The 16,581-nt window shown below is 38.1% G+C and overlaps 1 protein-coding gene and 1 pseudogene across 3 annotated transcripts; one reads left to right on the top strand and one right to left on the bottom strand.

The window, feature by feature from the left end:
- Positions 1-1,846: 1,846 nt before the first annotated feature.
- Positions 1,847-7,947, bottom strand: LOC146702182 (uncharacterized). 3 transcript variants are annotated; one of them, XR_014922289.1, is made up of 7 exons: positions 7,750-7,947; positions 6,689-6,869; positions 5,686-6,000; positions 3,748-4,011; positions 3,147-3,431; positions 2,029-2,678; positions 1,847-1,952 (listed from the first exon to the last, which is right to left on the bottom strand). XR_014922289.1 is itself a non-coding variant. In XM_085468726.1 (7 exons), the coding sequence occupies exons 2-7, from the start codon at positions 6,759-6,761 to the stop codon at positions 2,115-2,117; spliced, it is 1,053 nt and encodes a 350-aa protein (XP_085324852.1). In that variant the 5' UTR covers positions 6,762-6,869; positions 7,750-7,946; the 3' UTR covers positions 1,847-2,114. The 3 variants fall into 3 exon arrangements, 2 of the variants coding, with proteins under 2 accessions (XP_085324852.1, XP_085324851.1); XM_085468726.1 differs by having other exon boundaries at positions 1,847-2,132; positions 2,581-2,678; positions 7,750-7,946; XM_085468725.1 differs by having other exon boundaries at positions 1,847-2,678.
- Positions 7,948-15,011: 7,064 nt separating this feature from the next.
- LOC146702181 (uncharacterized) lies at positions 15,012-15,970 on the top strand (annotated as a pseudogene).
- Positions 15,971-16,581: the final 611 nt, after the last annotated feature.

Raw genomic sequence — 16,581 nt, 5'->3', positions numbered from 1 at the left:
GTTTTTCTGTGTTTTATTTTCAGCTACTTTGACACAAAGGCCTCTGCTGTGATGCTCACACCTTTGATAAAGTCTTGCGTGTGTCAGCTTCCTTTTAATAGATACAAAAATATGTAAATGTACTTATCTGAATTATCATATTTATGACTGTCAAAATTTCCCAGATTCATATCGAATCGAATTGAATTAAATTGAATCGTGGATCGAATCGATTCGGGACCTTGTGAATTGGAATTGAATCGATTCTAGAAATCAGTGACGATACCCAGCCCTACTTGAAATCATTGTTCTTCCATTGTTAACCTGCAAAGAAACGCGTGCAGCCATCATTGCGCTGCATAAAAATGGCTTCACAGGCAAGAATATTGTGGCTACTAAGATTGCATCTAAATCAACAATTTATAGGATCATCAAGAACTTCAAGGAAAAATGTTCAATTCTTGATATGAAGGCTTCAGGGCGTCCAAGAAAGTCCAGCAAGCACCAGGATTGTCTCCTAAAAAGAACTCAGCTGCATGATCAGAGTGTCACCAGTGCAGAGCGTGCTCAGGAATGGCAGCAGGCAGGTGTGAGCGCATCTGCATGCACAGTGAGGCGAAGACTGTTGGAAGACGGCCTGGTGTCAAGAGGGGCAGCAAGAAGCCAGTTCTCTGCAAAAAAAAAAAAAAATCAGGGGCAGATTGATCTTCCACAGAAAGTATGGTGAATGGACTGCTGAGGACTGGGGCAAAGTCATATTCTCGGATGAAGCCAGTTTCCGATTGTTTGGGGCATCTGGAAAAAGGCTTGTCTGGAGAAGAAAAGGTGAGCGCTACCATCAGTCCTGTGTCAGGCCAACAGCAAAGCATCCTGAGACCATTCATGTGTGGGGTTGCTTCTCATCCAAGGGAGTGGGCTCACTCACAATTTTGCCCATAAACACAGCCATGAATAAAGAATGGTACCAAAACAGCCTCCAACAGCAACTTCTTCCAACAATCCAACAACAGTTTGGTGAAGAATTATTGGAATTATTTTCCAGCACGATGGAGCACCGTGCCATAAGACAAATGATAACTAAGTGGCTCGGAGACCAAAACGTTGAAATTTTGGGTCCATGGCCTGGAATCTTAATCCCATTGATAATTTGTGGTCAATCCTCAAGAGGCGGGTGGACAAACAAAAACCCACTAATTCTGACAAACTCCAGGGAGTGATTATGACAGAATGGGTTGCTATCAGTCAGGATTTGGCCCAGAAGGTGATTGAGAGTAATTGTCGATAAAAGTCTTTGAAACATATGAAGTGCTTGTAATTATATTTCAGTACATCACAGAAACAACTGCAAACAAAGATCTAAAAGCAGTTTAGCAGCAAACTTTGTGAAAACTAATATTTGTGTCATTCTCAAAACTTTTGGCCACAACTGTACTGGTCACTTACATAGCAGCTGCCTCTGTTCCAGTTCATCTATCCCTGCTTTTGTCTTTACTGTTTAAATCCAGAGTAGAAACAAGAGTCTAATACATAAAAACATCCATGAAAAGTGCTCAAACTGTGGTACCATTCACACTGAAATCACGAGTTAGCCAGATGACTTCAAAAAACAGATATAAAGCAGGTTTACCATCTATGAAAGTTCCTGTTGAGTTTACATGAGAGACAAAATTATTTCAGCTCCTAATTTGATTCCAGAAACAATGTGAGCATTCAAAGTTGGCATTGAAAATGTTTTTTAAAATATTTAAAAAATCGAAAGTAAACTGTACTCATTAAACTGAACATATTAATACTGCTTTGAGAATTACATGGAAAAAATAATTACAGATGAAAAAACATTTCAATACCAGCTTTCAGAATCTTCTCCTGTGGAACCAGCTCCCAGTTTGAATTCAGGAGACAGACTCTTCTTTCTGTTTCCTTCCCAGCATCAAAGTCCTCACTCGTCTGCTTGTTGAGGTTTTTTTCTAATACTGCAGAAGTTTGGACAAAAGTCGCAGCACTCTGTGGGACACTTTTAGTGTAAAAACTGATAAAACATTATTTTACCTTCACGTGACCCTAAGACTCCCTTGTAAATATTGTTTGGTGTCACGTGGCATTTCTTTCCTCACAGGAAAACTGGCTTCAGTGAGTCATGAAAAGAAGCATTTCTGTTAAATGACAATAAAAACAATCACATACTGTGTATTCATCATGAAGCACAACTTCTACAGATTTAAATAAACTGCAGTGATTCCAGCTGCACCAGCTTCCACCATAACATATCAGTTATGCATAGTGGTGAAATAATTTCAATCCTGAATTCAAATGAATTAGTAATAATCTATTAATTATTTATTAAATCATATAAAAAAAAAAAACTAGAAACTAGACTGAACGCAGAGAACAGTTTAGACCTTTAGATTCCACACTGTTCACAGAGAGCTGCTCTGTGTTTTAAGACATAAGATGTAATCATGTTCTGGTTTCACTCTTGAAAGTTTTCTCACATTCTTTGTAACCTGAGGAATGTTTTACAAACCATGAAAAATCATCACTTCAAACAACAAACACAATATTAAGATGGAATTAAATACTGTGTGTAAAATGTCTTTTTACCTGATTATTCCGCAGTACCAGGAGAGTTACTAATAAGCCCAAAACTACAATGACTGCAATGACCACTCCTACGATTGCTCCAACATTAGATGAATTCCCTGAAATGAAAAAGAGGTCAGATAACTGATTTTTTTCCTTGGAAGAATTTAAAAATGCATTTTGAGTTTATTAGCTGTGAGATGAACAACTCTGAGTCTGGCAGCAAAACATCATCAATGGAGCTTTATTAGCACAGTTCACCATGGCAACAGGTAAATAAATTGTAAATAAATGTGGACCAGGGAATATAAAAATGTCTGTGATATTAATCTTTAAAAAGGAGGGAAGAAAAGAGTCAGTTTGATCAGCTCAGTCCACTCCACCATCATCATCACACGCGGGGAAAAACTTTTTTATTAAAAAAACAAAACAAAATATTGACAGTGTTCCTGACAGATTACTCAGTTATATCAGTAACGGTATCGAGCAAAACATTTTCCCCACTGATATCTGATATTCAAAAATTGCAGTGTTTTTTTTTTGCTATGCTTACACCCATAAAAAGGAAAATAATGATGTTAATTTACCTTCATTGATCTTCACAAGGATATTAGTTATTTTAGCCTCCACAGCATCAGCGAGTTCACACGTGTATGTTCCCTCCTGATCTGAGGATAAGTCCTGCAGTGTGAGGCTGCCTGACTCTGACACGTCCTTTACATGCTGCTTCCACTCCTCTGAGACTGTGTACTGACTGTTAGTCTTTGTCAGGATGATCTGACTGTGGTCGAATCTCCAGATGAGGTTTGTTACAGGGGTGTGTGAGGGGGAACAGTGGATTATTGTTTCAGACTGGCTCTCAGTCACTAATCCTGAAAAAACAGATGCAAACACAAAAAAACCCATTTTTTATTTGATTCTGATTTAAAATGTTTGGTTTCACCTTTCTAGTGTGTATAAGCTGATGACTCATTACAACGTGACTTAATTTCTTTAATATCTGTAGAGACTTATCCTCAGACACCAAACTCTGAAGGATAGACTAATATTTCCTTTGATTACATGAAATACAAAAAAGTAAGGTCTAACGTTTAAGAAAAGAACAAAATGACTTCAACAACTTTTCAAACCTAAATGAAGATTTTAAAAGGTGGAACTCTTATTTTCCAAATGAGATGTTAAACTCACCTTGTTGCCTGAAGGTTGCGCTCTTCCTGTTTCTGCGAGTGCTGACTACACAGCTGTAATTCAGATCCATGTCACTGTTTGGAAGTATCGGAGAACTGGTGATGTTGTAAAGCTGCTGCTCAGTCTGATGGACTGTTGTTTTGTTGTTGGTGATGCTGGATGAAGGGCTGGTGGACCAGGTGATCTCAGGTTTAGGGTAGATCCCCTCTGAGCTGCAGGTGATCCTTTGTCCTACTTGTTGGAGATCGACTTTACGGACTGGAGCTGAAAAAAAGAAGAAAAAAAAACAAAACAAAAGAAAAATAATTACTAAAAAAGTCAGAAAGAGATTTTCTTGTCTTTTCTGTTTATTTCATGTTAACATGATTTAATTTAACAAAAATCATGTAATTCTTGAATCTCATACCACAGTAAAATATAGCATTTGTCTTAGTGTTTGACACAGCATTTCAAAATACAGATAATGATTAATGATGTAGCATGTGTCATATATTTTTTATGTATTTGAAGTGGACTGGAGCTGAAAAAGAAAAAACTTTACTAAAAAGGTCAGAAAGAGAGTTTGTTGTCTCAACTAGTCTTTTCTGTTTATTTCAAGTTAACATGATTTAATTCAACAAAAAATGTGTAATTTGTGAATCTCAGACCACAATAAAATATAGAATTTGTCATAGTTTTTTGACGCAGCATTTCAAAATATAGTTATTAATTAATGACATAGCATGTATCGTATTCTTTTCATAATTTGAAGTGTGATATTAAAATACTACGTCTCAGCCCTGGTGTTACACACAGGCTCTGGGGCTTCTAACCCCAAAATGGTCCCTTTGCCTCTCAGCTGAATTGTGCTGACACACTTTTACAACTATAAGTCAAGATGAAGTCAAATGATTTGGTGATGACAATGTAAAAAACCCACATTATTATGGTAACAACCAAGTCCATTATAATTATTTAGTTAATAGTAAATTAGAGCATGTACACCAAATGTAGCAGCATGACTGAGGAGGACACTTATTTTGGAGAACATACGAGTCGGTTTTTGAAAGCTGGCAACCCCTTGTATAAGTAAAAAAATATCATCAGTTCATGAGATGGTCTTTAAGACATGAACTACTTGATATGAGTCTACTGTACGTTTATGGTTATTGTGCAAACGGGTTTGTGATGTGGTTTTAGGTTGTTTATGCTTGAATTTGTTGTGTAGGGGTGTAAATGTGGCAGCATTAGTCTTTTCCCTTAAAAAAATGAAATAACAAAGTGAGTCTAACCTAACTCCGTCATTCTGCTCTGGTGCTGATAGAACCAGGGGTAATAACTGGATATATATTTTAAGTATTTTAAAATACAGTATTCTCAATCAACAGAGGATTTAGACCAACACATAAGGTTGGAACCCTGACCTCATCTTCCAGGCTCCACCAGTACTGTATTTATTGGAGAAGATGTGTGACCATCTTTTCACAACCATGTAGTATCCCGATTAGCTGCCATTATTGTAACCCGCCCCCCAAAACAAACAAACAAAAACAAAACAAAAACAAAAAACAAAACAAAACAGGTCCGTGCCACCTGCCCGCACACCCAAATTTGCATCCGTTAGCTTGTGAGTGTTGTGTTGTTGGTATTTACTTGTTATTTACTTCATATGTGCAAATAAGTGTTAAAACTTGTGCTGTCAGCGTTAATCTCATTAAAATGACATTTACACCATAACCGCATCAACGGGGCAAATCTCTGTTTGTGTGCACTCCCATGCACAGGGCGATCCGCGCTTACTCACTAACGGAGATTTGCCCCGTTAATGCGGTTATGGTGTAAATGTTATTTTAACAACATTAACGCTGACAGCGCTAGTTAAAATAAATGTATATTCATGATGCTTTGACTCCATAGAAGGTGCCACTTGATTTTCATTTTATATATTTATTTCTTTACCGTCCACATTCAGGATGATGAACATTTCTGTGTTTCCACTGATGGTGCTGGTGTAGCACTGGTATCTCCCCTCATCCTGAACGTTCACCTCTGTCAGCTGGAGTGAGGCATTTCCTCTGTAGACCTGATCCTTGAAAAGTGAAGTCCTACTTCTGAAGCGCTGGTGTTGTATTACAAGCTGGTCTTGGTCACCGTAGTATGAATGGACACGAAGGTTTCCTTCTGTCTTAAACCAGTGGACAACAGGTTCAGAACTGCCATGGAAGCTGCACGGCAAGATGCATCTCTCCATAAAAATACAGGAGACCTGAGAGTCTGAGAATCAGTTAAAGACTGTGTTAGTGGGAGATGACATTTAATTTACAGCAGATATTTACTTTTAATTATTGTCCTGTTAGTGTCATTTGTGTCTCGGCAGGAGAAGCAGAGACTAACATTGGGCGACTGTTTTCAACATACAGATAACAGTGTGAATATCAAACCTCTCATACAGGCTAATGTGATCAACTAAACAACTTCAGTCTCATTATGTGTCCCTGTGGACCCGTAACTGGAAAACAGTGGCTTGTGGTTACAACTGGTCCATTAAAAATTACAAATTGTTGTTTTACAGATCTGCTTGTATAAAGTTTTATTATTTCCATTCAGCCTTTTGCTTGAGATAAGCAAAATATTTTGACATTACCTTTGCTCCATGGAAACTAAAATGTAAGAATTGTCTTTTATAATCTGCTGAATTACAAGGGAATTACAGATTTATATAAATATAGTGATGTAAGAAGTAAGAAAGCTGTATATTTGTTATGATAATGCTGCTTTTATGTCATGTGCATTAATATGTGCATACGCTTGTACATACTTGGTAGTGATTTAATAAACTCAGTCAAATAGCAAAGTTTCACTTCATTAACACTTAAGAGTTGAATATATTGTGATATCAAGGGCAAGTTAAAGCAAAGTAAATATTTTGGCATCATGCTGCTCTGGTATTTGCTTCACTTACCTGCTCGGGAAACTCTCAGTATCCACAGAAACTCCACGACCACCAAAAACATAGTGCAGGAGACCCTGATCATATTTCTCTAAGATTTCATGTGACGGTGCAGCAGTGAACAGAAAAAAATGGTGGCAGTTACATCCAGATAGGCAGGTTTTTCATTCCTTTAAGTCAAGTTTGAACATGCCTGAAATACAAGGAAGAAAAAACAAATGCTGAAAAAAGAAATGCTGTTAACAGTCATTGCCCTTTTCAGTTCTTTTAACTGCAACAGTTCAGTTCACACACAGAACAACAGAAAAATCTGCAAAACAAATCCAACTATGCAACACAGAGGACAAATCTCTTTCTACAGTTGAAAAAAACTGAATGATTATTATAAGTTCTTCAAAAAGAAAGTCCAATACAGACTGTAGCAACGTTATGTACATTTTCCCAGTTAGTGGTATGTAAGACATCAAGCAAGCATAACCTAAATAGGAAGATTTCAGATAGATATGAGTAGATGGAAGTCAGAAAAATCTCAGGAATATGTCCTGAAAATAGAAAATGCCCCAAAGCAGCTGAAGGAATGAAATGGAATTTACATCGAGAAAAGCCAAAACAGTGTTAGCAGTGTAATGCATTTGTTAATGATTCCAACGTTTTTCTACTTGGTCTGCAAAAGAAACATCCAACAAATAAGTTATTCATTTTAAATTTTATGTCTCACAAAGACAGAAACGCGAGCCATTAAACAAAAATGTTTTATATGTTTCGGTGATTCGTTTATTTTCTACAACATCCCAGATGTGTGCTGATTTCATTACTTTTTCAGGTGCTGTATCAGAAATCCCCACAACAAACAAACAAATGTGTCGATTAAAACAGACTATTTTTTAAAATGTATGTCAATGTGCAGAGTTTAACAGTCTCAAACCTAGAACCAGATAATCTGGTTCACAAGTAACAGAGTTAGTTAGATCTAAATTGTCCTACGACGGCCAGAAACTTAAAATTAAAACAGCAAGTATGAAATCACACCCAGTCAGACCACAGCGAGGAACAAGAAAATGAGAATCACTCACCCACACATTAGTTTCATAACTCTCCCGACAGCCTGTGTGCAGAAACCCACCGGAGAACAGTACGAGGCAGGATTTAGTACTCCGTGAAGTAGCTCCACATGTGTTGTGCATGTGAGTCACTGCGCTCCAGACGTTCGTTCCAGACATGAGAAAAACAAAATGCGAAAGCTCCGCCTACGGATGGGAAGGAGCGTGTCATTCCTCCAAGATCTCGAGAAGCTTGGAGTGCAGGTAGAAAGTTTCTAGTTTTTCTGATGAGCTTCAATAAGAAATTTAGATTCTTGCATAAAGGACCTACGAGCACCTAAACAGCCCATTGGTTTATTTCCAGTACTGACACTGGATTGTCCAATCAAATCTCTTAACGCAAAAGACCCCTCCACAGTGTTTCTTGTGAAAGAAGTGTTTGATAAAGATGAACAAACAAAAGCGAAAACGTTTAGTTCAAAAGCTCAGAGAAAAAAGTAAACTAGAAATAGATTCAGGAAAATGTGTTAAATGAAACTGCTAAACCTCAGCAGCTGCACCAGCGACAACAACTTGTAACAAAACCTCACAGTCACGTGAACCTGCAGTTACTAACTGTAAACGTGCAGTACCTCGTTAACCCGCAGCATCACGTTACTACCACAGTGTGATGCTGTCATCGCCACATTACGGATGATTTTAGTTCTTAGTTAAAGGGTAAATGAGCTCTCCACTGCTCGAAGTAAAGAAAAAACAGATCCAATTTACTTTCTCAGAGAATATTGAGCGGTTCGCAGCCGAGTGTGAAGCAGCGGGAATGAGGATCAGCACCTCCAAATCTGAGGCCATGGTTCTCAGCCGGAAAAGGGTGGAGTGCCCACTCCGGGTCGGGGATGAGTTCCTGCCCCAAGTGGAGGAGTTCAAGTATCTCGGGGTCTTGTTCGCGAGTGATGGGAGAAGGGAGCCGGAGATCGACAGACGGATTGGGGCTGCAGCTGCAGTAATGCGGACGCTGCACCGGTCCGTCGTGGTGAAGAGGGAGCTGAGTGTAAAAGCGAAGCTCTCAATTTACCGGTCGATCTACGTCCCTACCCTCACCTATGGTCACGAGCTGTGGGTAGTGACCGAAAGAACGAGATCGTGGATACAAGCGGCAGAAATGAGCTTCCTCCGAAGGGTGGCTGGCCTCTCCCTTAGAGATAGGGTGAGAAGTTCGGCCATCTGGGAGGGGCTCAGAGTAGAGCAGCTGCTGCTCCACATCGAAAGGAGCCAGCTGAGGTGGTTCGGGCATCTGACAAGGATGCCCCCTGGGCGCCTCCTGGGTGAGGTGTTCCAGGCATGTCCCACCGGGAGGAGGCCCCGGGGCAGACCCAGGACACGCTGGAGAGATTATATCTCTCGGCTGGCCTGGGAACGCCTTGGTATTCCCCCGGATAAGCTGGAGGAGGTGGCTGGGGAGAGGGAGGTCTGGGCCTCTTTGCTTAGGCTGCTGCCCCCGCGACCCGGCCTCGGATAAAGCGGATGAAGATGGATGGATGGATGGAATATTGAGCCACTGGTACAAAGTTTGTTTTGCATTTGTTGTTTTTAACCATGATCGTCTACAGATATTGAAGTAACACGCTTTCATTTCTGTGCTAGTGATTGTTGTTGTGTCTTGTATGGAGGACCAGAAATTCTTAATTTTGATGCTTGTGACTTTTTGTGACTCGTCCGATATGCTGCAATAACACAGCAGAATTTTGAACTCAGTCCTTTCCCCACAGTGGTGACAGCAAATTGTGCTAGTCGATGCTTTTCTCGCCTCCTCTTGAAATAGTCAGCATCCAAGTGACTTGAGGCAACTGTTGTTGTGATCTGTTGGTATATAAATAACACTGAATTGAACTGAACTGAATTGGATGAACCACAACAATCGACAAAAAAATAAGGCACTGAGGTTTTGGCACAGTGCTTTCACCAAGGAGAATAGGATTTAATGATTCGTGCATTCTTTTAAAGGCATTTCATACTTGCCTGAGGCCATGTTGGAACTTCCCAACATACCTGATACATTACCTGTATTAGCTACATTTACATTGTTTTTATCTTTTTGTGCTGTTAAAATTATTTTCTATTTTTATTTAAAGCAGTTAGGAAGATTTTCTATCGTAAAGAAAAAGTAGCTAAAATGTACTTTAATTAAAAAACTGTGTCTGTATAAGCTGCTATTCAGTTAAACCTTGATAATAATTCAGTATATGTTTTAACAATTAAAGAAATAAAAAAATATATACTTCTGCATAACAAAAGTATCCACCAGAGACACCAGAGCATTTTAACACACATGGTTGTGTTTGACGTTCTTCTAAATTGCAGTCCAGAGTTTGTCAGGTGGGTTTATTTTTCTTAGTTTTTGTTTTGTTTGTTTTTTTGGATAATCTGTTCTCAGAGTTTACCTGAAAGATATTCTCCATTAAAATGTTTCCTCTAGAGTCACTGCTCGGTTTCACACAAGCAGGGATGTTTATCTTTGAGAGAACTGGCTAAGACTTCGTCACTGTGATGGTCTGAAACTGTCAGGCATAATCAGGCATACACAGATTCATTATTGTTTTCCACAGCAGTCCTCTTTTCAGTACAGTAATGTTACGATTCCCTCCATGCAACGTGTTTATGGGTAATCTGTGAATTGTTACAAAAATTGGACAAAACACAAATATAAGATTTTTTTTCAGAGCTTTGTCTTCTTTTAACTTTTTCTTATAACATACTAGACTCATGTGTTTTTGCTCTTAGCTTATCCAGTGATGTGACAAGTCAGTTTTGTAGCTTGATTTTCCCACAAGTACTTGATCGTCTTTTTCTCCACCTCATGTCTCCCTCTGTGTTCTTATTGGAAGAGCCTGTCGGAGCAAATCCCTAGAGATTGTTCAAAAAACAACTCACACTCTGAAGGAATGCTTCACCCCACTCCTACTCACTGGTGCAGCCCAGCACTGAGGTGCTGACCTCTGTCCCATATCTCAGCAGTTTTGCGATGAACACTGGAAGTTCCTCACTATTCTTTTCATCTGCTTTTGAGTTCACTAGCCCTCCAGCGAAAATGACACTTTCATTACTGTATGATCTGAAAAATGTTTTATATTCATGAGACATTATGAGCACATGTCTAAAATGAATACAGAGCTCAGCAGTGTAGGCAGATTTTCTATAGTACAGTATTACTGTTGGATTTGTATTGTTGATTATCATTTATGCTTAGAAATATCTACTTATCTATGCTTAGAGTTTTATAATTAGTTGTAGATTGATAGAGGTTTGATCCTTAGTAGTCTGCAGAGACGTTGTATGCATTCCAGAGTGTTCTGGCATTCACACCCACATTCTGGGAGCATGGGAGAGGGCATACCTTTGAAACATTTAAAATTTTGGAATTGGTGGAATTTGGTAACTTGTTTTTAAATCAATAACAACGACAAAAGAAAACAGAAGAGATAACAGAAAAATAAAAGTTAAAGTTTGGAGTAAAATAGTAAATTATTTCATTTCTCAATATCCCGGTTGAATGTTTTAGGTCAGTTTGCTGTCTTTGCGAAAATAATGATACAAAAGTTTTGAAAAAACTTAAGGTTGCAATGCCTCACTATGAACATTTCGGACAATGAAAAACCCATAATAATTATATCTTTCATTTTGTCTTTATGCCTTAAAGACACAATGCTTTGATCAAAGCTGCTTAATTTTCCAAATTAATAATGCTTTTGCTACGTATACTTTGAGTTGGTTTTATTGACTGTGCCTTCAAATCTAAAGAGAAAGAGGCTTTCTGTTTTTTCATGTCATGGATGTTGTTGAATGCTGCTTCAGCCTGACACACTATTAAATCATTGTGACTAGACAGCCGTTTAATTAGAGTCATTATAGACATCTGATTGTATCTTCATGACCATAACACTGTTTTCAAACAACTGATTTTTTACAGAGTAGTTCAAACAGATTTTCTCATGTAAGATAAGATAAAAGATGAGATAAAACTTTATTAATCCCTCGGGTGGGTTCCTCTGGGAAATTCGGTATGCGTTTCGCTGTCTTTACGTTGTTGCTCTGAGGAATTGAATCCAGAAGATATGATCATCAGTAAAGATAACATAAAGAAAATGAACTGCAAAGTGAAGGGAGAACGTCATTTACCTCTTCTGCTTTTATACAGCATGAAGCCTACTGCTTCTTCTGTAACCACAATAGGTCTAATCACCCCTCCTAAAATAGCTCCTGAATATCCTGAAACACAAAGAAACAGAGTCAGTTTTAATGTCTTTTGGCTCTGAACTCTGAACTGGATCTTTTTTTTTTTTTTTTGTCAAAATGATTATATAATTTCTTGATTTATAAAGCTTTTATATAATTTGCTTTATGGCTTTATTGGAAGAGGTTTAACGTCAAACACATAAACAAACTTAAAATGGAGATGGAAGACCAAGTAAAATTAATTTTGAAAGATGTCAATGGTTACTTGCTGAACTATGAAATCAAGCAGGTTTTCTGTTGCATACTGTGGAGCAGGGAAATTATTTTACTGCTATTGTTAAATAATCATCATCATTACCATTGCATTAATAATAGAATCTGCAGCATTGATATTGTATTCAGAGGTTTAAACTGTGTGTGTCTTTTAGAAAGACTAAGTTGCAGGCTGACAGGAAGTTGCAGAGAGTTTGCAGAAGGGAAAGCAGAAGTGAAAGCAGAGTCTAAGTTATTCTGAGCAGGTTAGACAAGGCTATTTGAATTACTAGGTTATTCAAATTGTCTGTTATACTTTTATATTCTTTTACTAAGCCCTTAGTAGAGGTTCTTGATTAAAACATTTATTCAACATAGTACATATAGTTTCAGTTAGGTTATTACACATAAGGATGAGCCTCTGGTCTGGTAGAAGGTCAGAAGTGCAACGGGTGAGATGAGAGGGCATGTAAGGTCAACATATACATACACACACATTAGTAGACTCATTTATAGGTGAGAAGTTGGTCATGTTTGTCTCTGGAAAGAGGAACAGCGTCTGGCAGGATGTGGGGCTCGTGTTCCAGACGAGACGAAGACAGCGTTCTTTTAAACTGTGTTAAAAGTCATTGTGGTTTTGATTTGACGTATGTATATATTCTGTCTGTGACGTATGAAGGGGCGTCATTAATTCAAACCCTGATGCTATAAAAATCTGTGTATGCTTTGATTAAGTCGAAGATTAATTCCTGTCTGCGTACAGATTATTCTTCCCACGCGTGTATTCATTAAAATCAATTGTTTGACCAAGATCTTCTGGACCACGGTTGTTTGTACTCTCCTTCCTCAATATTTGAACCTTAACAATACTGTGGAGTAAACGTCATATAATATTGGCTTCTGCCTACATAATTAAACAGGTACGGAGGTTCAGACTCAAGCTGCCTCTCCTTTACTTGTCTTTAAGATGGCACACAGACCAAATCCAGCACTTTTCAATCTTTTATTCTTTCCTGATTGTCACTTTTGCTTCTTAATAACCTGGCATTAAACAGCTGCACTTAACCTGAAAGCTAACATGTTAGCTAACATTAAATGGCACCACGTTGATGGTGAAATCAGACAATTAAGAAAGTATGTGATGGAGTGTAACAAGAGGTGCTTATATTTTAGAAATGTTTACTAGATAATATGTACTAGGAAAAAATGGGAAAAATGTGTATTCTTTTGGTTTAATTCAATGTTTAGCATTACAGCAGCTTTCATATTAAGATAGTAATCAGTTCCATTGTCTTTTTTGACTCAATGACAGTAGTTAAAACAACCTTAAACAAAATAAACTAATTAATTTTATTTATTAAATGGGTAGTTAGTTTTTCTAAAAGTTTTTGTCGACTCTTCAGCATCACTAACTTCACATGTGTAAATTCCCTCCTGAAAACTTCTGCTTCCATTTCTCTGAGATTGTGTAGTTGGTCAGAGTCCTATTCAGGATGACCTGATTATGGTTGAATCTCTACATGAGTTGAATGTTTGAGGGACTGCATGAGATTGTGTTGTCATACTCATGCACATTTTCAGAAGCTGAAATATTATTCCAAAAACACAAAATTTCCAGCAGGTGATCTAGCAGATTTTTAGTGTCTTTTCTGTCTCTCTCTTCCCCTCTGTTTTTCTTCCCCTCTCCTTTTGTTGAGCCTCTTCCCGGCTTCTCTTTTCTTTGTCTTTCTCTGTCCTCTCCCCCACCCCTGTCTGTTTCGACTGTAATAACTTATTACAAGTAAAATAAATAAATAAATGAATAATAAAGATTGAAAAAACTATGACAATCAAGTTGCCCAGTATGGCAAAAGCCATAATGATCCATTTGGGAAGATAAATCTGTTGGGCAGTTTTCTTGGCCTTCAGACAATAATTCTTGTTGGAGCTATTTGTTCTTATTTTTTTTTTTATTTTGAAATTAGTTAAAGTTTGTTGTTAGTTTACTTATATTTGGGGTTTATTTACAAGTTTATTTGTAGGTTAATATTTGTTTTGTTTGTTTGATGTTACCTTGTTAAATTAGTCAGTAAGAGCTGTAGGGTCATTTTGTGTCTATAAATAAAGAGACTGGTATAGGACCAGCATGCACTGGGGTGGGCCCATGGTTTTTTACCAGAGCAGGAGAAGCAGCAGGAAGTAACAAAAATGGATCTTGTTATTGCCAAACTGGATAAAATAAACCATAAAAATGCATCTTTCAAGTTTGGACAGTGGACTTCTTTTGCCTGCGTACGAAATATTATCTCAGTGCAGCAGTGGCTTATGGACTTTTAATTGTGGGATGTTCGGTTTGTCAAACAAAAGGAATTGCCACCAGAAAAAGTAAAAAACCTGCCCGTGGACAAAGGAATAATCCTTCATTAATGGATATGTTGGATATATGGATTTCAAGGATCACCGTCGAACTCGAATAAAAGTTACTGGATCATCTGTGAGTAATCCAGACGGATTTGATGTTGAAGCCTGGATCAACATGTCACTCGTTCATCAAAGCTGGTGAGTGACAATATTGTTTAAGCCTTAAAGGAAAACGGTGAAGCTATTGGAATTTAAAGACATTATTTCACTACAAAGACTGATGAACTGAGTTTTGATGTACTAAATTGGTGCATAATTGGATTGCTAATTGAAACATGCCAACGCCCTCTGTGGAAATGGTTGTTCACTGCAATCAGCAGGTAAATGGATGTCGTGTTTGCGCTTTATGCTATGGATTCTCAGTGTGCTGTGCATCTTTATAATGTTCGAAATAATCCAAGAGGACAATAAAAATGTCGGATATTAAGAGTAAACATGAGGATGACACTCAGATTCAAGCAGAGAAAAGAAGCATCAAATTTACGCCAAAAGGTTTGGATTTGTATATAAAGACATGCCAAGAAAAGTGGAGTTCAATGTGTAAGCAAGCATCTAAGTACATGGGGAAAATTTCCGCTTTAATGACCTCACATGGGAACGTTAAGGAAGTGTCTTCTGAATTTGGGAAGTTTATTAAATGCTATCAAGATGCAAACGCTTTGCAAGAATCCTTTTTAAGTTCGCCACTGCCAGAAGATGAAGTGACAAGGCAAAGCACACATTTTCAGTCGAAGGTGACAGCATTCTCTGTTTTTATGGACAAAGTAAAGGTTTGGTTGCAGGAGGCGGGCGAGCCGTATACTGAACAAAGCAATACTGCTCTTAATGATCAAGCTGTTGAAAGTTTGGATGAAATAAATCCTGAAGACAGTGTCTCTAATATCTCAAGTGTAAAGCCACCTTCGAAAACATTGTCACAGCAAAGTCGAATTTCATCAACATCTTCCGCATGCATTAAAGCTGCGGCTGACAAGGCAGCGCTCATGGAGCGACTCGCTGCATTAAAGAAAAACATTCTATTGAAGCGCAAGAGGAAAAACTGAGAAAAGAAAAGGAGAAATTATCCTTGGAAACAGAGTTGTCAGCAACTAAGGCAAAGCTTCGTGTCTTAAAAATAAACTCAGTTTGTAGCTCTGAGCCTTCTGATGGAATGAACTCTTATTTTGAAAGAGGGCACGTACAAGAAGCGCCTAATTTAAATCCTTGTGCTGATACATTTGTTCCGGCAGAAAGAGATTACTCTGGTATAAATTCTGCATCTGAATCACAAGTAATCATACCTAGACAAAGTCGAAACCAACATCAGGTGGATGAGATGATGGTAAAAGTTGATGCTTCAGCTGGAGAGGATTGTGAGTTGGGCACCTATTAAAAGTGAGGATGTGAAAGGTCTTCAGTCATTCTCTCTTTTTCTTAAAGGATGTTCGAATCTAACACAGCAAGTTGTTTATATGAAGGAGTTGGATTTGCCCTCAAATATGAGAATGATTGTTATGAAACTTCCATACAAATTGAGGGAAAAATGGAGAGTTGTTGCCTATGAACTGCAGGAACAAAATGGTTACAGAGCAGTGTTCACTGATCTGGTTGCCTTCATAATAAAACAGGTGAAAGTAGCATCAGATCCAGTGTTTGGCAACATCCAAGACTCACAATCTGGAAGCAGCTTTAAAGCTTCAAGTTCCACCAAGCAAAGAAAAAAGGGAAGTAGTTTTGCCACTAATGTCAGTACAGTGCCAGGAGTCAAGACTCAATCAACTGGAAGCAGAACAAACTCCATTGTTCTGCATAGTTGTGTCATGAATCGCTGTGTGGCAGGCAGACAAGCAGGAGTGGTGGACCCAAAATGCAGAACTCAGACACGGAAGTGAAACTTAAAGCGCAGCTTTATTGCTGGGAAAAACCTCGTACAAACTAAACTCACCAAAAGACAAACTAAAGTCTGAACAGAGGAACCAAACACTGGAAAAGAAATACTAAACT

This window comes from Copadichromis virginalis, linkage group LG9 (assembly GCF_057382275.1).
Source record: "Copadichromis virginalis isolate Kocher_CV1m ecotype Utaka linkage group LG9, C_Virginalis_male_GT1.1, whole genome shotgun sequence".
NCBI lineage: Eukaryota > Metazoa > Chordata > Actinopteri > Cichliformes > Cichlidae > Copadichromis > Copadichromis virginalis.
The sequence above is the reverse complement of the archived record's forward strand: the minus strand, read 5'-3'. Positions and strand labels throughout refer to the sequence as shown.

Bases quoted from the DNA above. Each gene is read 5' to 3' on its own strand.
- LOC146702182 (XM_085468725.1), bottom strand. From the start codon at position 6,761: ATGATCAGGGTCTCCTGCACTATGTTTTTGGTGGTCGTGGAGTTTCTG. The intron at 6,001-6,688 runs GTAAGTGAAGCA...ACTGATTCTCAG, and splicing joins ACTGAGAGTTTCCCGAGCAG to ACTCTCAGGTCTCCTGTATT. The intron at 4,012-5,685 runs GTAAAGAAATAA...TCTTTTTTTCAG, and splicing joins CATCATCCTGAATGTGGACG to CTCCAGTCCGTAAAGTCGAT.